The sequence below is a fragment of the Castor canadensis genome, chromosome 6 (genome assembly GCF_047511655.1).
Source record: "Castor canadensis chromosome 6, mCasCan1.hap1v2, whole genome shotgun sequence".
Taxonomy (NCBI): Eukaryota; Metazoa; Chordata; class Mammalia; order Rodentia; family Castoridae; genus Castor; species Castor canadensis.
Genome location: NC_133391.1, coordinates 108,571,994 through 108,595,711, shown reverse-complemented (window position 1 = coordinate 108,595,711; position 23,718 = coordinate 108,571,994). Strand labels below are relative to the sequence as shown.

Sequence of the window (23,718 nt, the reverse complement as noted above, 5' to 3'; positions counted from 1 at the left end):
CAGTTATGTAAGAGAGTGAGAAACAAAGCTTTTAAAGTTCCTGAAACTGCTTTTGACCTATTTTTTAATATAAAACATATTGCTATTTAAAATGTTCCTGTATTTTCTAAGGAGCAGTGATGTGAAGGCTTGAGGAGACAGTACCATTCAATTCAAAATATATTGAGTTTCTGTTTGCAGATTTATGTTACTGCTGTTATTTAGTTGTGTTGTTTGTTTTGCCTAGTGCTATGCTAAGCCTTTGTTCTAGGGGGAGCACAAAATAGGAAACCAGAACTTGGAATAAAACTATTAAAGCTTTGTGAGTAATGATTTAATTTATTTGTCTGTGGACACTATTCCAAAAAATAGGGTTAAAAATACATAAGTTAGACTATAGAAAGAAAAAGATAAATTATGTGGATAAAATTAGCATTCAAATAGTGCATCAAGAGAAAAATGTGATAGGAGAATTGTATCATAGAGGTAAGGACAGATGATAACTCCTGCCTATGGGAGGGTAATTGCTCTACATTACAGGGAGGGATTTGTCCATCTCTTTCAAATAAAAATGTTCACCAATCTTCCCACTTGATGGTTCCAGACTTTCCTGCACAAATGTCATGGGCTCATTTTACTGTAGCTGACCTCTTAATCTCCAGTTTTAGTAAAATATAAATGGTCATCCTGACCTAAGTACAAGAAGGGACTTAAAGGATTACTTTGCATTACAAAAATAAACCACTGTGTCAAATGTGAAGCATAAACCTTAAGGACAGCATGGCAACCTAACCCCATTTAAAGATTACCTTCAAACCAAGCACATTATCATTTAACAAGAAATTAATTCCTTGGCCTTCCCATTATTATGAAGAAATTATTTTTGAAAGAGATTAATCAGATCTGTTTTAAGAAAAACAGTAACACTATCTCAACCTTCTTTCTCCATAGTAACAATCATATTCCAAAGTGCTTCAGTGCTTAAAAAGCCTTCACTTGTATTCTTAAATTTAAATCCTTGATGATACCTTTCACACTGCAAACCTTCTGTTAAACAAATCCTACATGGCTATATCACTATGTTAATGTGTATTTTAAATACAAAATAGAAGCCTATTTTCCTCTAAAATATAACCAATAACAGCAGGACATCTTATCTGAAATTCTGAGGTCTACTTTTTTACTATAAAAACTAAGCTGCTTTACGGTAACTTAATTTTATTACCTTAGTGAAAAATATATAACAATTTCTCTGGCCTGATGAAAAAATAAAGTTTCTAAGTAAGTACATTTCTCAGATTTCTAGCTCTATCACAATTTAGCAGGTTTTTCTTTTAAGTCAGGATAGTTTTTGATATTCATATAATCAATAGAAGGTGAATTTATACTTCTTATGGGGAACAATTCCTTATATATTTTACATATTTTCCTACTACATATCTAGACAACTGTAAATGTTATTTCACAGCTGGTGCAACCTCGTCATTTTTACTATGTATTTTGACTATTAACAAAAGCAGAAAAACACATTGACCTAAGTTTTAAATTAAATAAAATTATTTTAACAAAAAAAGTCTGAAAAAGGTAAATTAAGTCATAAAAACAGAAATTTGAGGCTGTTATTTCTATTTTCCATAAATTTAAATATCTTGATGTACGTATGATTACTTCAGCAGAACTATATTACTTTGTTTTTAATAAATGAAAACCTGAAATTTTTGTATGCAGAAATGCTTGAACTACTTTATTTTTAATCTAAAAAATACAATTTCCAAAGTATATTTTAATACTCTGTACATATATATGTATATAATAAAACTATGTTGTCTGTAAAAAAAAAAATCTTCCTTCAATAATATATACATTTCACTGTTTTTGTACCCCAAAACGATGAACATATTGGAGTAAGCCTGTCTCTAAAATGTATGACCAATACTGACATCAATTATTATAACACCCTTTCATATGGTAATGCCTTTAAACCTTTACTCTCCCTTCCACTAAATGTTTCCAGTTTTGTACACTGTACAGCATTGCTGCCTTTACATACACTGTCCTGTCATTCCTGTGTCTAGCAGCTAGCAGGTTTCCTGCTTTGCGTAAACTTGACCTTTTACCTTACACTCCTTTCATTTTCTGGATGCAGCCTATAGACAATCCAGGATCTTGAAGACAAAGATAAATAGACTTTTCTGTAATACATAATGTAGAGCCCAAATATGACATCTATTTCCCCTAATCGGTCGTTTCTGATTCTTTCTTCTACGTTTGCAGCTATCTGTCGTGTGGATAAAGCTTGGAGTGAAGTGACTGCACTATGGAGTTGAGATAAATCACTGCCCAGCTGATAGTTTAAGGCAGGACACCATGATCAAATTAAAGTGTAAAACCCTAAGTTGCTTCTTAATTGCGATCCCAATTGAGTTTCATTGATGTTTTACACCTCAGTATTCAGTAGTCAGGGGCTTTATAATATCATCTTAATTTTTTTTCCTCCAGGTGGAAAAACTGCATATTTCACATTTTTTAGATTTGCAACCTTTTAATAATATGATAGCACGTCATATTCATTTTATACCGGATGTTTTGACCTAGATGCTACCCAGAAAGGAAATTGGAGATGAGAAGAAAGAAGTAAAAAGGGGGAGACACACAGAAAGAGATATTTTTTTATCTTAGGATAGTTTAACAAAGAAAACAATGCCACTGAAAATAGGTCATTTGTTATGTCAGTGACTATACAGAAACCTGAGAGAACTCACAGCAAGGGTATAATGGTGAAATTGTAAAACAGCTTTCAGGGCTATATCAGCAGAAGCTAAAATTAATGTTTTGATAAAGATCACTTAAAAACAAAATTATTTCAAATCATTGACATATTAACATAAAATAGGCATATACATGCATATGTATATATATATTCATAAGCATTAATAACTGCCTGAAACAGATGATGGCAAAGCTTTGTTTGTTGTCATGTCATTTAGTCTCCTTTGGCCACATAATTTATGCTACTTAGAAACTTCAGAACTCTAGGAAACGTGCATTTCTATAGAAAATGGTAAGTATAGCACTCCTCTGTTTCCATTGCAGTAGACAGGTACAACTATATAACTGACTGCATTATACCTATGTAAATCAACTTAACAAAATTCCTATTCATGAAACTTAGAGTAGACATGGAAGGTAAACTTCCATGCTAGAAATTTCAGCAGTAAATGTTTTACAACTACCTAATAGCTGCATGTGTACTTTCTTGGAAAGCCCTCCAGAGACCCCTGAAAAGTAAAGTGTGTGTTCCATTGTTTGTGGCAGAGCAGTGGCTCTGTCTCTAAGTTAAAATTCTGTGGTACAAGCAACTGGCCCTTATAACTCATTCTGTCCTTCTTCGGGGAACACTATAAACTAACATCAGTTTTACAGAAAGTAGAAAGTCATTTTGTGTGGATTTGCAGATTAGCATTAACTGTTTACTTCTTTTATTTTTTGTCTTTCTTTTAAAAGATCTCCATTGATTATCCTGACACCTGCTGGTGAGGGCACAGTTGATTCCAGTCGTTTCTCTTTAACAACTCTCCAGAATCAGATTTTTTTTAGAGGTATTTGCAGTGATAATTAAGTGGCAATTCATTCCATTTAAGTATTTATAGTAGTTAATTTGTCACATTCTTACACAGGAAACCATGAGGAACGCTTTAATAATTACTTCATTTCATATGGACAATCATTTGACTAGGTCCAAAATAGCACGTTTGCTTTGACTAACCAAAAGATAGTATAATCATTACATGGGTTGTGATAAAGAACAAAAACGGAATAAATATGCTGGGCATATTGAATAATAGAAATCAGTTTGCTTTGGTTTCATACATTTTTAAAATAATACCAGTTTTTAAAATATTTAGCAAATAAAAAGAGTAAATTGATTAGCTAGGATAGAAGCCATACTACTAATTACATATTTGCAAAATTTGAGTTTTTTTTTTTAACTCAGTACCTACCCATTATGATTTACTTCTGGTTTGAACTGAGTTCTGAAGCCTACACAGTTTTTTTGGCAAGGATACAATAAAACTCCTACATCATAAATCATACTGAACGCTGTTGCACCTGCCAGTGTATGCAGTAAACAACAAATATCAGAATTACTTTCTTAGGCTTTAGAAATCTCTCCAATGAAAATGAGTTTTCAACAATTATACATAAATGTTAATATATAAAGTCCATCCTATTATTCAAAAGAAAAACTATCTTAAGAATAACTTACCTAATTAAAACCTTTGTCTTAATTAACATCAAGGAAATCAAGAGTTTGTGGTACTAATTTAGGTGCCAAAACTGTCAAACATATTTTATAATAGTATCCAGTAACTGTGCCATTTAATTATAATCATGTACATTTTATTCCTTTACATTATTGTAATTTTATGAGAAGGAAAATCATATGTACCTAGAGAAAAGAGCAAACCTTATTAAAATATTTATTAAAAGTATCTTAGATACTGAATACATGTTTTACATGGACAGTGAAAGTACAATATTTGATTAAAAATACTAACGTTTTAATTTAAGCACATGTTCATCGAGATCTCTGCAACTTTGAGACTAGAGAAGGAAGACTATACAAAACCAAAGAAGACAGAATAGATCCTTTCAATTTTTCCACTATTTTTATTTTAATTTTCCAAGCCATATAAGTTTTCAAACAAAGTACATTTCAATTCTAAGCAAACACTTCAAAAATAATCAGAAAAACTTTTTGCAGAACCAGAGGAAAAACCTGTGTTGTGTCATAGCAGTGTATGGGAGAGCCAAGATTTTTATGTTAGTGTCAGAATATCATAGTGGGAAACTTTATCTTTACTTAATTATTGTTTTCAATAAAATATTTTAAAATTAATTTTAAATGTTTCACCTTGAATCTGAAATTAACATTTATTTTTAATTATAAAGTTAATGGTAATGTAAATTTGGTAATGAAGACAAGAATGTGTAATAATAACAAAAAGCACAAAACCCAGTTATTTCAGCACAAATATTGCTATGTATCTCAGGAGCATAGTGCTTTCTGGAGTGAGATTGTTCAGGTTTTAATTTCTTCTCATGTAGTAGTAACCAAAAATTACCACTGATTAAAAAATAGAAATGCGATTACCAGAGATTCATAGTATTTAGGACATGTCTAGATTTTAAACAGTGCCATTTGCTTAAAGACTTCAGGCACAAACTGCAGGCAAGGATGGGGCCAGATTGCATAAGAGTCACGTGCGTTCTGTAACTGTATGCATGTTATTGAATTTTTTAAGCAACCCATAATGATGAATAATTTAAGAGTTAATAAAATATTCAATCTGACTGATCCATTGGTTTAATTTTAAAATAAAGACAACTAATAAAAGAAGTTACTTACAATTACCAAATTCCAGACATTAATGCATGTAAATTGTAATCACTAGGAGGGAAAACACTAATTCCTACAAGGCATCAGCGATATCAGATACATGATATGGGATCGGGAGGCAAAGAGGAAAATTCTCAGTTTAACACTGCTTCAATAAGTTTGCTTAAAGTTTAATTGTTTGGAGCTGTCAGGAAAGCCGTACTCTGCCTTCTGCAAAGCTGAGGGAGAAAAAAATTGGAGAGGTGCAAGTTTAGCAAAAAAAAAAAACCTAACTCAAAATGGTCCTTTCTATCTCTCTACCCACATTCTGGTTTGCAAAAGGAGGAATCTACTGAAGAACATGGAGTATACAGTTGCCCAAGCATTGTCTAGGAGAACCAAATGGAAAGCTTAAGGTAATGTCTGCATGCTTGGCAAGACTGGTGGAGTTTAAGCTATGCCCTCAACTTGGGCATCTTTAGGAGACAGAACTCCTGGCAGCCTGAACTCCCTACCTCCCAAGGCTCCTGCAGACCCAGGGAGGCAAAAGCAGCCGCACCTGCTATATGCACTTTCTCCTCTTCCATATCGCCGCCCTCCACCTCTGAAGGGGGCAGATGGTGATGGTGGCGGCAGGGTGTAGGTGAGAGAGAGAGAGAGAGAGAGAGAGAGAGAGAGAGAGAGAGAGAGAGAGAGAGAGAGAGAGAGTGTGTGTGTGTGTGTGTGTGTGTGTGTGTTCCTGTTTAGAGTAGGGCGAAAGGGAAGGCGGGGAAGAAAGGAGAGGGGGAGTGCCTGCAGTTCTTCCCTTTCCCTACCTGCTAAGGGATCAAAGTGCAGATGGAAATAAAAGAAAGGAAAAATACCGGCGATGGGGGCATTATCTTTTTCTTATCGCTGGGGACTTAGCCAAGCAACTCCGGAATCATTACCATTCCTTAACCTTCAGTATAGTGGCCGCCACTGACGGATAACCAGAAGGGCACTTTGGTGAACACAGGCGAGGAAAACACCTCCTTACACGCCTACACGGCTTGGGAAAATAGCCACACTCTGCGGGAGGGAGGTATACCAAGGCAAGGCGCGGCCATGGATCTATGGGGGCAGGGAAGAGAGGGCATCTGAGCAAGAACATCGGACTTCTAGGGCAAAAAGTCGCCCAAAAATCCATCCTCTAAACCAGATAAAATGGGTACACGGATGGATGCTGTAGAACAGTCACGCAGTGTGTAATCTCAAATGGATTCCAGTCAATGCATTTTTTAATCCAGCTACCTTTTCTAGAGGCACAGCGTTTCAAGCCGTGTAATAGCTCTCCACTTAAAGCTGTCTGTGCATAATTCTATTACCCCTGGATTCCTTAAAAAGGGTCAACCCGCATCGCAGAGCACAGAAAGGGCACCGCTCCCCAAGCCCCTCCTTAAAACCCCTACAGCTCTCTTAGCCCCTTCCCGGCGCCAGCTCGGTCGAGGCCAGCGGGAGACCTGAGTTGTGAACCGGGGTTTGTCCTCACAAGCCCCATCTTCGGAGGACCTGAAAGTCATCTCAACAACTCAGCAGGAGACTGAGTGAAGTCCTACATTTTTTAAGGTTGTTTATTTCCTTTTTTTTTTCATTCAAGTCATGAAAAGCGTGGCCAGACCAGCTCTCACAACTTTTCCACTCCTGAACTGGGGGCGCAAAGGGGGGCTTGCACTGCAAGCTGGTCTGTTACCAAGAGTTACACTGTGGGAGGAGGAGGAGGTGAGAGAAAGCTGGGGAATTAATAGACCCCTCTCCACCTCACTCGTGACCTAAACTCCCAATGCCGGGTCTGGGTTTGCAGAGGGCTCACCCCCAACCCTGTGCCAGAGCACATCATCCGGGAGCAGACGGCCCTGCGGTTCTCCAGACTCTTCCCGCATCAACTAGACAACGCCCGGGGCACACTCGTCTCCCGCGAACCCCCACAGAAGCCCCGCCCGGCGCCCGTAGCCTGCATCTTCCGCGCTTGCTAGCTAGAAGTCGCGCAGCTACTTGATGGCCCAAAGAACCCTGAATCGTGTTTACTGGGAATACCAGCCCCTCCCGCCCCCACCTCTCTGTCCTCCTATTTTCTACATGGCATCCTTCTTGGTGCTCAACCCAGACCACTCCGCTCGGACTTTACTAGCACTTTCTCGGGGCAGCCGGAGCGCGCCGCCTCCTCCGCGCCGCCCGAGGCGCTCGCTACCCTTGGCAAGCACAGAAGCTGTGTCTGGCCCCTGTGCGGCTTTTCCCAAGGGACTCCCCGCCCGTCCCATATCCAGAGACCCAGGCCCCGCCGCCTCACCTTTGCCGAACTGGGGTACACCGAGGCTGAGCCCAATTAAGAGCCAGGCGGCTACTGAGCACTTCATGATCCCGTCTTCAGGACGTGATCCCAACTGCTCAGGGGTCGTCGCGGAGAGCAGTGTAGCCGAGGTGGCACCGCAGGACAGCAGTAGACCCCACCCCGGTTAGAGGATTCAAGAAGATGTCTCTTCCCCGCAGGTCTTTCTTAACCCAGTTCTTGGAGAGAGCGATGAAGAGTGGTGACCAGAGGGAAATGTGTCCTCTTCCTTCGCCTGCGCCCCGGCGCGCGGAGGTGGGTGAGCTCGGAGGTGGGTGAGCTCCAGAGAGCCACTGGCGGGCTCAGCCCTCTGCTGCGGGTGGGTCCTGGCCAAGGCGCGGCGGGCGGGCGGGCGGGGCGCGTGCTCCCGCGGCGGTTCGGGTCTCCCGCGCGGGCGGGCGGACCCACGGGCGTCCCGGCCGGCGGTGCGCTAGGCTCGCGCTGCTCTCGCCGCCGCGGCAGCGGGGCTTCTGACTTGGAGAACAATGAAGCGTGAGGTGGAGGGGAGCGAGCCGGCGGCCGGGAGCGCACTGTGTACAAACAGAGGCGGCGCGTGTGTGAGCCTGAGCCTCGCAAGCGCGCTCCCAGCTCCCTGGCGCCTGCCTCCCTTCCCCCCCCCCCCGCCCCTCTTTCTTATTCCCTCCCCTTCGGACTCTTCTTCTTCCTCCCCTCTTCCTTTTCTCTCTCTTCCCTCCTCCCTTTTCTGTCTCTCTCCCCCTCCCCCTCTCTCTTCTCCTCCTCCTTTTCTTTCTCCTGCTCTTCTTTCCCACTCTCTCCTCTCTCTCTTCTCTTCCCCTCCTTTTCTCCTAAGGTAGTTCCTTCTGCTGGAAGAGAAAGGAGACAGATAGGGTCAGCCACACCCTGGCACCTGCAACCGTACCAAAGTTCCTACATTGCCTGTACCTTCTCCACACAAGCTGGAGAGTCAAGGGTTAAAGGGAGCACCCCTGGTGTCCTAGACTCTGGACTCTGGGTTTCCACTACTAGCTTCATAATTAACCATGTAAAGGATTTCCCTGAACTTTTCTCAGTATAGCCTGGAAAAGAATTTACGTGATTTTAAAACGTGACACTTGGGGCAAGAAGCTGCTTCAGACCTAAACCTGCTAGGTGAATTGTCCCGGTTTCCCAGGAAATAAAACTTAGTCTGCACCCAGACCCTAATCAGCCAAGACCAGGGTTGCTCCGCTGTTCTGTCTGCGCTTCAGTTAGCTCTTAGGGCTGGGAAGAGAGGCTTGGGCTCATCTATTCCCAGAGGCAAAAGGGTGAAAGCTTGTAGGAGACTTACATCTCCTTAGGCAGGACATCTGTTTCAGATAAAAAATAGGCGACTTTGGGGACTAACGCAGATCCTTGAAGGTGGGTCAAATTTCACTGCTACCCACCAAACTAGAATAAATGTACTGGTTTTTGCTGTGAAAGTGACTGAGTGAAAAATACAGTTTTCGCCCTGGCTACAGTTGTGCTTTCTACTCTGTTTTCAGTTAAAATGATTACATTCTGTACATGGATACAATTCCTGCAGCTGCAGGTACCAAATGAAACACAGCTCTATTTTTGTGTTCCCCTCTTAGAGAGCGAGTTCTTCAGGGCAAGAGGTTGAAATGGAAAATTCCGAAGGAAAGAGTAACAGGACAATTAGCCATGAAACTTCATCTTCATTTTCTTCCTTGAATTCTTTGGACTTCAACTTCTACTTTCCTTCTGGAATTTGAAGTGACATCAAGGATGCAAGACAGATGGAAAAGAATGAAGAAGTAATTCTATTTTTATGCTTAAAGCCACAGATGTTGAATAAGACACTATTGTCCATAATTGTCATAAAGTAGTCTCAAACAATCAAATTCCAACTTTTTGGCGCATCATTGTTTGTTAATTCTGGAAGTATGCTCTCTGTCAGGCTGTGGCCTGTTCATCATAAAATACTGCTTAAACTTTTGAAATGAGATGTTTAATGTTAAAGTGTTATTCCTAAAGTATAGTATTAGATCCTGAAAATCCAAAATTAAAACCATTCTCTGTGTCATGAGATATTTTAGGGGAAAAAATGGGTTAAGAGTTTTGTTTACTTTCCTGTTTTATTCGCTATTTTCACTTTTCTGATAATATATGATCTTAACAAACATGTTAGGAAATTAAATAATTTTTACAACATTTTATGATACTAAACATTTATGCTTCTTTTAATTTAAGAATGTTTTTTGAAAAACACTTTATTTTTAAAAACTACATTAAAATGTATATTTTACATGCAACTAAGCAGAGTCATGAAAGTCACTGTCATTCTTTATTACCCAGTACCAAATTTGTGAAAGGTGTTGCTCGTTTAATGCCTTTACTTCCTTAAGCCTGGTGTTCAGTCAGGAATCGATATATACTATCAAGCCCATAGCAGAACGCCCAGAGTCGTCCCCTTTTTCGTCCACTCATTGATAATGACCATCTACAATAAGACTTTCATTTGGATGATTTCTGTCATTTTCCTAATTTACATTCATAGGATTTATTTCACTTTTAAGGAACTCATATATAGACTATTCAGAAGTGGAATGTAAGAAATGTTAAAAGACCACACAAATTGAATTATGAAGGAAAAAAGGAGAGAAAAGGTAAAAGGACAAAACTGTTAGGAATCTCACATAAAGTGCTAGAAGACCTTTACTAATCACATATGATCCAGCCTATGGTTTTTATTGCTTCTCTATTTGTGCCTAAAGAGCCGAAAATGAATCTATACATCACTTGGAGACAGCACTTCCCCATTTGTTTTCTGCAGGCATTCTTTTCCATAAGATATTAATAAGTTTCTGGGAGAAAAAAAAAACAAATGTTCTATAGTCAAATAATTTTGAGAAACATTGGGCATATTAAAGCAGCTTTTTGGAGAGTCATGGGAAATGTTTGCATATTAAACATTAAACCACAGGTCCTGTGATTAGGAAACTTTACAAGAGCTATTCAATCTAGCATTTTCCAAACTTTTTTATTATAATTTTTTTTCTCAAAACACCTGTTAACTATTGTAGGTCTAGTGCTTCAAGGAAAATAAGTTGGTAACACTGCCTTAAAATAAAACAGAATAACAGCAAAAAAACAAAATAGAGGGTGTAGAAATACTGGGAACCTGGTACCATGATTCACAGCTGTAATGCCAGCTTCTTGGGAGGCAAAAGACAGGAGGATCACACTTTGAGGCCAGCCCTTGGCAGAAGTTGGAGACTATATGACAAAAATAAAGAAAAGAAAAAGAAAAAAATGAAACAGCAACAACAACAACATGAATAATTAAAGCAAAAAGCATGCTGGAAGCCCTGAGTTGAAACCCCAGTACCACCAAATTAATATTTTTTTTAATTTACTGGATTTGGCTACCAACTAAAAACCCTTCCCCCAACAGCATCATGTATTGAAGCTTAACACCACAATGTGATGGTGTCTAGAAATGGAGTTTTTAGAGGCAACTTGGTCATGGATGTGTATCCCTTATGAACAATAACCACTCTCTGTTCTCTGCCACAGTAAGAAGACATCCACTTCTGAATCAGGAAGTAAAACCTCCCCAGACACTGAAGGTACCCTGATTTTGGAGTTCCCAATCTTCAGAAGTGTGAGAAATAAATGATGTTTAAGCCATCCACTCTATGGTAATTTATTTTACCTCCCAAAACTGTCTATAATAGTTTTCAGGAATTATCCTTCTACTTTGGATTCTGGAGCATGTCTGAATCCAGAATACAGAATACCTGTATTCTGGATTCAGGTATACCTTGGATTTGGAACATCCCTGATTTGCACTTCTGTCTCTACCTCTGTAACTTCCTTATCCAGTTAAAGTCGATTTATTGTTGAGTCTCATCTGAAAAATGAAATAGTAAAAATTTCATAGTTGTAAGTTGTGGTACATATCCCAGCAATGATGACAGAAGAGGATAAAAATAGTAAGCAGGTAAACTGTAACCATATATAGAATTTCAAAAGAATTTTCCCCAATAGCTGATTATCTCCATTCCCATTTTCCATTCCCATTAAATTGCAAGGAAATTTTGAAACTCATCTTTCAATTTATCAAGCAACAAATAAAACTAAAGCAAATACAGTATTTCTTACTATGTCCGTCATTTTTAATAATTATAAATAAACTAAATATAGGTAGAATCTCAGATTATTTGATCAAATTATACTTGGTACTTCTGCTTTTTATTTTCCTGATGAGAGGCACGGAACCCAGGACTTCAACACAGTTTAGACAAGCAATCTACTACTGAGTTACATCCCCAGCCCAGCCATCAATGCTACTACTATTTGAGCAAAAAAAAAAAGTGGATTTCTGACCTTGTATAAAATTGCAAGCTAATAAATTAGTGTTGTTTTATACTGACAAGTTGGTGGTAATTTGTTTTATATTACAATATGTCAATATTGTTATCCTTTTTATAACAAAAAGGAAAAAGGCATGAAATGAAGTTAATTACCTATAGTCTTAACTTAGTGTGGCAGCCAAAACTTGAATTTAAACTGTCAGAATCGAGTCCACTGTATTTGTTACCACCAATTATGGAGAGTTCTATGTTTGCTAAGTTGTGCATTTTTACATATATTGCTTTCCTAAATCATCACCCAAAACTTTATGAGATTAATTTTTTTTCCAATCAGCAGATGAGGAAACAAATGATTAAAACATTTAAGTACTTTGCCCAATATCAAGGTGAGAGATAGAGCCAAGAACCACGATCTGAATCCTAGCTCCTGGCCATTATGTTCCAATGCCTGTTTGACAGTAGACTTATTATTTACATTTTGAACTTGAGTAGCTATAATAGTAATTGTGATTTTTTAGTATATCTCCCCTTCTCTCTGACCTTTTTTTTTTTTTATTTATATGTGCATACAATGTTTGGGTCATTTCTCCCCCCATCCCCTTGTGAACAAAGTCCAGTCCCCTTGCTGTATTTGCCCTTGATCTAAAGTCCACGTATGAGGGAAAACATACGATTTTTGGTCTTCTGATCCTAGCTAACCTCACTCAGGATGATGTTCTCCAGTTCCATCCATTTACTTGCGAATGATAAGATTTCATTCTTCTTCATGGCTGAGTAGAATTCCATTGTATATAAATACCACATTTTCTTAATCCATTTGCTCTCTGACCTTCTTGATTTGTTATTTTAGGATATAAAGTAGCTTGAATGTGGGGTTTCAAGCACATTTTAAAATTCTTTCAAATATTTGCATAACTCCTAACACTTTTTTTCACTGCTCACACAGGCACCAAGCTAGGTCTTTCTTCCAATCCTCTTTTCATACTGTCATCCCTACCTGAAAGGCACTCTTGTGAATTTTACTAACTGAATTGCTGTGTCTCCTTAAAACCTCCACAGATTATTTCAGCAGCACAAGACCATTCTTTTTTTTTTATTGTTGTACTAGGGGTACATTGTGACATTTACACAAATTCTTATAGTATATCACAGTTTAATTCACACCCTCCGTTATTCATTATCCTCCTCCCCCCATTCCTATAATCATTTCAACAGGTCTCATGTTTTCCATTTACATACATGTGTTCACAACATTTGCACCATATTCACCCTCCCACACCCTTTCCCACCTCTCCCTTCCCACTGGTAATAACCCCTCAGACAAGACTTGTTCTGCCCTCCTGTACTCCACTACTGTTTTGTAAAACAAAAATGACGTTTTTGTTTGTTTAAGATAACTATACATTGTTTTCCTTCTTACAAGGAAAACATAATATATATACATATATATTATATATGTATGTATTATAACCCAAATGGGTTCATCTCCATTTTTTTCTTTCTTAACCTATGTCCCTTTTTTATGCTGATTTCAACAGGTTTAAAAATTCTATATTCATTCTTCTACAGGAAGCACATCAACCATATTCACCTTCTTAACTTCCTTCTCTTACCCTCGTCTCTCGTATGTGACCTCCCCTTAGTGTGACCTATTTTCCATAATATTGATGAATTTGTATTAGGTCTATATTTCACATATGAGAGAAAACATGCAACTTTTGGCTTTCTGAACCTGGCTAATGTCACTTAAGATGATGTTCTCCAGGTCCATCCATTTACCTGCAAATGGTACAATTTCATTCTTCTTTATGGCTAAATAAAATTCCATTGTATATAAATACCACATTTTCTTAATCCATTCATCAGTAGTAGGGCATCTTGGCTTTTCCCAGACCTTATCTCTTTGTGAATAATGCTGCAGTGAATATGGGTGTGCAGGTGCCTTTATTGTAGCTGACTTACATTACTTTGGGTGTATCCCTAGGAGTGATATTGCTGGATCATATGGCAGTATGAAGTCTCCTCTAAAAACTAAAAATAGAACTTCCAAATGATCCACCAATACCACACAACCATTCTTTTTAGAATTGCTAATGCTTTTCACTTTTCTCAGATTGTTTCACTCATATTCATCTTATTTTTCCAAACAGTTATCAATGGTTCTTGCCAATTAGATTGCCGCATGCCTTAGAGATGGCTGGGTGTTCTGTTTTAAACTTCTTTAGTCTACTGTGAACACTGGGGAAAATTATTTTTTCAGACTACACTTTATGCTAAATGACCAATTCCTAGTACTTCCCTGTTGGATTCTTTGTTGGATATTGTTTCCAGAAACTGTTCAAGAACACTGGGCAAGAATGTACCTTTGCCTTCAAAGTCTGGCCCTGGTAAAAGATATTTCTGGTGCTTCAAATTCTTTCCCCCCAGTTTCCTGTTCAACCCATTTCAGCAACTTAGACTTTATCTTTGTAAAATAATTTTTAATAATTTATATATATTGATATACTAGCTGGTAGGTAGTAGCTATTGATTTTGTGTGTTTGTGTGTCGTATACATATACAATTTTTACAATATCTGCAAAATTACATGAACACTTTGACATTTAATTTTTTCACAAAAATTCTTTCCAAAATTGTCACAAAGGCTGCATAGTGCTTGTGCAATGTAAATCCCTTTTGATGGACATTTAATTTGGTTCCCATCTTTAATATTTCAAATAATATTGTGACAAAAACATGATTTACACATATTCAAGATAAACTCATTGGCGTAGACTGCTTGAAGTGGCATAGTTGGCTGAGGGCATGTGCATTTAAAGTTATGATAGATGTCATCAAGTCACCGTCATAAAGTATAAATACATTCATCCTTCCATCTATACTGTGTCAGAGAGGTTGTCTCTCTAAACTTGGCCAATTCAAATTCTTAGCACTCTGGTTTTGTCAATCTGATCATTGAACATATCATCTCATGGTTTGGAGTATCTATTATTATATCTGTGTTTCAGCAACTTTTCACATATTTAAAAATAATTTACATTTCTTTATGAGAACTGGCATTTCAGGTCTGTTTTTATATTGGAATACTGACATTTTTCTTATTTATTGGTAAGATCTCTGTATATATAGAAGAAATTAGTCCATTGTGTTTTGTATTTATATCAAAGAACATATCCAACTGCCATTTGTCCTTTAATTTAGTTTGAAACTGTTTTGTTTGAGTTTCCTGAGCTAAAGTGCATTACAATTAGGGGATGAAACTTATCTGTCCTAGCTTGATGATTTCTAGGTTTTGTTTTTTGATTGGGTAGGCTCTCACTATTCTGAGTTTATAAATTTAGTATCTTATAATTTCTTATAGCAGTTTTATGAACACTGTTTTCATGAGTGTTTACAATTCTTGTCCAACTCAATTTTTATATAAAGTGTACCATAGATCTTACTTATTTTCCCCCAAACTAGCTCTTATACCAAAAGCATTTATTGAATAAATCTGTGACTTCTTAATTTATATGACAGGCCAATTCAGTGCCTTAGTCTCTATATATTTGTGTCTTCTGCTTGTTTTTATAGACAGCTCCACTGGGTTATCTATTTATGTGTTACACTCTTATTTTCAAATAGTTCAGTAGGATATTCTCATCCACATTATTAAAAACTATTCCCCCACTAATGGACATTTATTTTCCCTATATAAAATTTATAATAAACTTGTCTAGTTGAAAATGAGTAGTATATATTTACAATGTCAGCAGATGCATCTGTGTGTATCCAAGTTTTTCTTTATGTTCTTTTCTTTACTTAGGTGTTTTATCTTCATATAAGCCCACCTAAATGAAATTTTTCCTTTTTTTGTAACTGCCTGTTTTATGTTTAGTAGAAAGCTATTTCTGTGTATTTGTCTATGCTTGTGTGCTGATGTTAAATCCAATCACTTTATTGAAGTTCTTTACTATTTATATTAGTTTTTCTGTTGATTATTCTGGATTTTCTAGATATACAATTATATAAAAATAACAGTTTTATCTTCTGTTTTCAAATTTTTATACTTATTTCTTTTCTTATAAAGTAGTTAAAACTAGTACCACATGAATTCTAAATAAACAGACACACTTGAATTTTTCCTTACTGCAATGTTACCACTCTGGTTTTCTTTTGTGGGCATAGCACTGGGCCTCTTGTCCCCTATGTCCAGTGCAGGCACAATAGCCATTTTTTATATAACAGCATTTGTTTAAGAAACCCAAACAAACAAAAACTTTAAGGAATAAAACAATGACAATGTAGAAAGGAAATAAGTGTTTATGAATGCTCAGTATAGAATAAAGGAAAATTTGTGTGTGTGCGTGTGTGTGTGTGTGTGTGTGTTTGTGTGTGTGTTCCTAACCAAAAAGAAAGGAAGGCTTATGCAGACCTGGGAGAATTGAAAACTCTAAATTTTCAGGTTGAATTTGACAAAAACGTGGCACTCAACCTGGGGTAGTGGTGCAACCTGTAATTCCAGTTACTGGGAAGAAGGACACAGAAGGATTACTAGTTCAGAACCAACCCCAGACAAAGTTTACAAGGCCTTATGCTACAAACAAAAGACACACCAAAAACGATGGAGCATACCTCATGAAGCAGAGAACTTGCTAACAAGTTCTTAGCTCACTTAACTAGCTCAATCCTCAGTGAAAGAGAGAGAGAGAGAGAGAGAGAGAGAGGAAAGACAGAAAGGAAGAAAGAGAAAGGAAGAAAGAAAGAAAGAAGGAAGGAAAGAAGAGAGGGAAGGGAGGGAAGGAGGGAAGGAGGGACAAAGAGAAAACTGGCAGCCAATGTCCTCTGATTAGAAACAAAAAGTAAAAGATCTTTCACAACACCATAGCTATAACTCTCTGAATATATGGGCGTCTGGGGGAGGAACGTATTATTGGGGACACAATAGTCCGAAAGACAGTCTTGATCTATTTTCTCTTTTATCTAATTTTTATTAGCATCTACCTCTGTTCTTCTCCTTATATATATTCTGAAAATTGAGTTAGATATTTATGTACTTAAAATACACAAAACTGCTGGTTTGATTCATCAAGCATAGTAAGTGAATTAAATGTGAAGCTAAATGAAATCTAAATAAAAAGTTTATGCTATCTATAAATAAATGTCAAGCATTATTAGCAAGTAAGATCCTCGTAAGCTGCATTGGTTCAAAATGGGCTACAACATAAAGAGAAAAGTCTGTCAATTCAAAGAAAATAATATGTCTTTGCAATCACTATTTTATTTTTAAAAACATAACAAAATAGAAAGGAACTCATTTTAATAAATAGTACTTGCAATTTAAAATATGGTTTGAAGGCCAGGTATAGTGGTGCATGCTTGTAATCCCAGAACTAGGGAGGCAGGAGGATCATGAGTTTGTCACCAGCCTGGGCTGCATACCAAGACCCTGTCTCTAAATAATACACAATAAAATAAGATTTGTTTCTTCACTCAATGAGGAGGATAGCATTTAATGTCATGTGTTTAACATTGATATAGATTGTATTGCTTCTGGCTATAGGTGATGTCATATTACATTTTCCCTAACAAACACAATACTTATAAATATTTCACTCATGTCTGTTGCTCTTTTTATGCTTAAATCCTCATATTAGTATATTATGAAATATGGAAGCAAAGGTTTTAAAGGCATATATTTTTTCAAAAACATCATACCTATATTAAAATTGGGTGGGTGAAATAAATATGTTCCTCACTATGAAGTGAGGCAAAGGATATGCTAATTACCTTAATTAAATTACCTTGCATTTTATATGGTTATGAAAATATCAAAAAATACAAATGCATACAATTTTGACTTGTCAGTTAAGGTAATATTAATTTCAAAAGAAAACACATTTTATCCTTATGCTTTTGAGAGTGATCAAAACAAAAGTAAGAATACACATTGAGTGAATTTGGATTTTTGTTGTTGTTGTTTTTTGAGCTAGGGACTAAACCCTGAGACTCCTGCAAATTATGTCCTCTACAACTGAGCTGAACCCACAGCCTAGTGATTCTTTACAATGTTTTGAAAACATAGTGACATTATACCATTCTTGATTTATTTAATGAAGCTGGGGACTCCAATTCATAGCTAAACTTTCAATTTCATTAACAAAATTATAAAAGACAAAACAACAATGCTGCAAAATTGCAAGACTGCCTCACTAAATTCTGAGAGTCCTAGAGATCTTTGATGTGATTCACACAATTATTTTGTCTGAAGATCATTTACAGGGACGCAGCTTGATTTTGAAAACAATTTGTCATCTGAAATTAATTAGATAAACATTTTGAACTAAAAAGTTGTAAATTGTAAACACGCATTACTCTGTCAGCCTTTACAACCTAATCACCCCAAAATTAAACTATAAAAACAATTATTTTCTATTCAAAGTGGATTTTTATTTACATTTATATAAGTGATGCCTTCTTGATTTTTCAAATAATATAATGAAAAAATAACATAAATTTGAAAGTACAGTTTGGAAGCCAATCTCAAAGCATTTTTTGTTGTGCTGGGCGGGGTTACATTGTGGTATTTATAAATGTTCTACAATAAATCAAATATATCACACTTGAATTCACTCCCCTACACCATTCTCCTTTACTGCCCCTCTCCCCATTCATGGAGTAGTTTCAACAGATATCACTTTTCCATTTGCATACATGTGTGCACAGTATTTGCACCATATTCATCTTCCTATTTAGAGGATCCCCTTAGCATTCCAATTGGAAGTTAGTAAATTAAAAGTCCACCAAAATGGAAGTCACCTATTATACTATAAGTTTTAAAATTGCGTTTTTCTTCCTGTAGAAATGTAATAAGTGAAATAAATTTTCTATTCATTCTATTTATGGGCAGGAGACAAGCCCACAAAACAGGGTGGATGTTTCCCATTTGCCTTTGATGATCTGATTCAGCCTGAGCTGAAAACACCCTGATGTTATTTGAATATTTTTCTTTCCATATTAAATAATGTGTCACTCTGGGGTATGGCCTGAGCCAGTGACTCGGTTCTGTCCAAGACTGCATGGGACAGTTAACGGTAATTGAATGTACCAGGAAGTTTTCCCTTTAGAAGAGCCCAGGTTCTGATAACAAGTGCACAGACTACTGATTCATAACTTTTAGTCCGTTTGTTTTAAATAAAGGGAGTTGGTAGGCTCTTTACTGTTTATATTTTTTAACCACAGCAAAATGTTTCTTTGTTTTATCTGCTTTATATTCTGCTGTACTTGTATTTTTATTATTATTTTTTCAGCTTTTTAATTTTTAATTTTAAGTTTTTCCTGGAAAGGAGAATAATTTTACAAATTCTCTGAATAGCTTACATTCTAACAAGGGAGACAGATAGGCCTGTTGCTTCTAATTAGTTCTGTAAAATCCCTTTTAACACTGTAAGACTGATCTCCTATTTTTAGTCTCAGATGGCACCTTTGCCCTAAAACAGTGTTGTACGTGGAGAGCACTGAGCTTAACTCACTGCTTCCAGCAGTCACTTAGACTTGTGCTTGACGATTTCTTCTCAAGGGAGCAATAAGCACCAACTCACAGACAGCCTGGAGGAAAGGCTAAAGTATTGTTGCTTTCTAATTTCTAAGCTCAATCGGTCCTTAATAAATGAATTCATGAATTAAAGATAATTTTCTGACAGTAGCCAAACCTACCATTCAGACCACAGCATAGGATGAAAAGGAAATCGGATATCATCATAATTCTTTTGAAGATGCACATCTAAAACTGACCATTCCATCTCTGATAAGCTGCATGTGTTCTAGTATGATACAAGTTATTTAATTTTTCGTGTTTAAACATATGGAAGGGTTTTCTTCCTTTCTTCAGCCATATCATATTTATTTTGTTCTGGACAAATATGTAGTTAAATTTCTTTACGTAAAATGTCATGTTTTTTAAATACAAATTTTTCAGATAAACTAAAACATCCTGCACCATTTTTCCCTGTGTCTTTTCTGGTACCAAACACTAATACTTTAATATTTTCAAATGTCTAACTTATTTAATATCTGTTAGGTTGAGAAACTGTTCCTTAAAATCTCATTGGTGATGTTTAAATCCTTATTCTAACAGATGAATTTAGATGTCTTTTTAAAAAATATACCCCATTGAAATTTGTTGAGTTCAATTTAATTTCATAGAACAATTGAAAACAGCTTCCATATCCACTGAATTAGTTTATTTGACCTAAAATATGCCTTTCCACTTATGGGCACCTTGGATATACCTTAATGAAGTTTTATGGATGTTTCTCCTTTCCCATGTCTGTTTAAGTGATTCAAATGCTTCTCATTATATTTGTATAAAACAGTATGCACCTTTTTGTATCCATTTTGAGTTACAACTTTTGCCATTGTTTTCAAAGTGACACTTATATAATAGAAAGATATTGTACTGTGTATCTTGTCACATTCCAAATACCTGGATTTTACCAGTTTTTCTAGTCCTTTTTTCTCGCAAAAGATTGTTTTTACTTTTTCCTTACTCATCATTTATGTATTGATAGTTACTTACATTTTCTAGAAATCCAAATAACCCAGATAATTTGTATGCCCTACCACTGATGTTCTAGTCAGATGACTTGCTTCAGAGCTCATCACCAACAGGCTTGTCTGTGCTTTCAGCAGCATCTCCTAAGGATCCAGACTGTGAAAGAAGGTACGCTTTGCCATTTTGTATAATTCCTTTAAAAAATAGTAAGTCTGTTTCTAAGAGGTCTGACAAGGAGGTTAATTTCAAGCTTGATTTTGCCTCATCTTTAAAAACAGCCACAGAATAAAAGAAAGGTGGAGGGAGAAAGATGTATCAATGTCTTTTCAGAAAACAGAGTGAGAACTGTTCTAGTCTATTTCAATGTATGTCCAGATGGAGAGCTTTGACATGTGGGGAGCTGGATCTCAGAGACCACACTTAGAATGGGGAAGTTTAGTGAGCTGGGAAGAAGTGGCTGGTGATAGAATACTCAACAGAGGAAGGAAAGACACATACCTGAATAACTTTACAAGACAGGATTAATATGGCCATCTCCAACACTTCTATAACCAGGAGAGGACTTAAAAAAAATTAGAAATTGTAAGTACTGTCTGCTTTTCACTTGCATTCTGAAACTTTAAGCCTTTACTATTTTGTGCTATTAAACTTTGTTTTACAGAAAGTAAATCTCTATTAAGCATTTTTTGCAAGCAAAAGTTTTAACTCTATAGTGTAATGTCTTCCTAAAGTTTACTTCATCATCAGTGTACAAGTAAAGTTTGAGTCTCTCTCAAAAAAAGAAAAAAACAGTGCCCAAATGCACTATAGATATGTCCCTTAGGATGAATAAGACAATGTTTTCACATTGACTTGAGCTACTTCATGAAAATTATAAAAACTTAAGTTGTTTAAGTATTATATTCTATTTTTCTGTTTTGAAAGTTACCAGATAGTATTATTATCAATTAATTTTCCTCACCGTTCTGTCTGTCTGCTCAACTGCAAACTGGTTTTTTTCTTACCTGTGAAGTTAGACTCATAATAAGCATTGCTAGCTCCTCTGTCATCATGTGTTAGATTTCCCCAGTGTCATGAGAGGTTCCAGGGCCCTCAGATACCAAAGACTTTGATGCTCACAGTCCTGTACAGAATGCTGTGTTCTTTTCATGTAGCCTATGCTCATTCTGCTCCTATTTTAAATCATTTCTGGATTACTCATTACATATGGGTGCACTAGGTCAGAAACATAGATGGAACGGTTGTGTCTTTCTCAATGTCATAGCTCATTGAACAACAATAAATTCACAAGCTATGTCAATTTTATTGGCTTTAATTCCCTAAGTATTAATAATTTCACTTGATAGCAAAGGGAATTGCCAATCACAGGTATTTTTGTTCTTGTTTTTTTGTTTTGTGGTTTGAACTCAGACCCCTGTGCTTGCTTGACACTAGCACCACTTAAGCCACATTTCAATTCCTTCTTGTTGCTTTAGTTGTTACTCAGATAGGGTTTGATACTTTTTACTTGAGCTAGTCTCAGATCATGATCATCCTTACCTATATCTTGAACATGGCTGAGATTATAGATTTATACCAACATGCCAGGCTTATTCTTTGACATAGGGTCTTGGTAAATTTGTTTTTTTGTTTGTTTGTTTTTTCTTTTTTTGCCAGGGCTAACCTTGAACCATGATCTTCATATCTCTGCTTCCCAAGGAATCATAGGTTCTTTTATTCTAAACTTAATTGTTAATATTAACCTTCAGGCCACATATTACACTTCACACAATGACATAAAAGTTACAAACTGGCTAAGAAGGGATTAATGTGGCTGTGGAGCTCAAAAAGTCCTTACTAAAACCAAGAGTGGAAAGCTGGGGATGGTGGGGAAAGGGAGGAGCTTTTAAAAAAATTATTAAATTTAAAAAAAGGGAGGAAAGCTGGTAGCAATGCAAATAGCGTCACTTCAGGGGGTTAGACATTAATGTAAGGGACTTAGTCACAGAGCTCTTATGGCACAGAGCTGTCAAGGTACAGAACTGGCTCTAGGTTTACTGACAGAGGGCAATTCAAGTGGTGCTGTCAAGAAAGAGAATCTTGCTGAGCTGAAGTCCCAGGAACAGTAAGCAGATCATCACCAGTGGATCTGTGATGCCTGCTGTGGATGGTCTGATGATGAGTCAGCATGTGTCACTGTACTCCACTGTTAGGTTCCCCTCTTTTTATGTGATACCTGTGTGGGCCATAGGATGCATCATCTCTTCGTTTAGGGTGTTTGATAAACTCATGAGTCTAACTGACTCTTCTGATACAGATTTAACACAATCCTGTATTCATATATTCCTTGTTTGATTTGATAAGCTTGTAGATTATCATCTTTTATTAGGGTAAATAAGTTGGTTATCAGTTAGCCTGATGGTTTTTACTAGATAGATAGTGGTTGTTTACTTGCACAAACAATAATTAGAGTCTTTCTAACTCAGCATTTGCACTCAAAATGGAAAAAATTCTATTTTATAAAATGGAGCCATTGAGGGCAGAGTATAGACTGAAAGCTACTGTTCTCTAAAACATGGAGTAACAGGGCAGGACACAGCCCAATTGCTACACTTATTTAAGAAATGACATGAAATAAAATCTGTACCTGTACACACATGCAGTTTCCTCCAAATATTTTTGATCCAAAGTTGAATATGGGGCTGCAGAACCCATGAGTACAGAGGGCAAAATTGTCCTGCTCCTCACATACTCTGAGCTCTGACATTGTTCTTGTCTTCTGGCAGCTAGAGTTGATCTTGCTCTCAGTTAATTTCCAATACACCATTAATGAAATCTGATGAGACATTCACCTATCCATCTATTTCTTGCATTAAAAGTATTAATTTATTGGCATACTGTGTCTCAAGCATTATACAAAATACCTTGTTTTAAGTTGATGAATTTAGGATCTGTGAAATGCTAAAAATTCTTTTCTTCAGTTAGTATAGAGCCCAAATATTCCAGTAACATCTTTGTCTTCACTAAATTTACCTATATATCCCCACTTCCACATGTACACCCTAAATGCTGGTCTGAAAAGACTACACATTCACTTGAACTCAGCAAATATTGAACTTATGTAGCTTTAGACAAAAAGGACAAAGTAGTGTCCTATGGAAACCAGAACCTTGTTCAATAC

At 36.7% G+C, this 23,718-nt stretch overlaps 1 protein-coding gene across 2 annotated transcripts in view; it reads right to left on the bottom strand.

Annotated features, from left to right (window-relative positions):
- Positions 1-8,066, bottom strand: part of Edil3 (EGF like repeats and discoidin domains 3) — a 411,883-nt gene extending 403,817 nt beyond the window's left edge. The window contains exon 1 of one of the 2 annotated variants that reach the window (XM_074077145.1): positions 7,668-8,066. In XM_074077145.1, coding sequence (XP_073933246.1) covers positions 7,668-7,734 — 67 coding nt within the window. In that variant the 5' untranslated portion in view covers positions 7,735-8,066. The remainder of the gene's footprint in view (positions 1-7,667) is intronic. The other variant, XM_074077144.1, reaches the window with a different exon arrangement.
- Between the last annotated feature and the right edge of the window lie 15,652 nt (positions 8,067-23,718).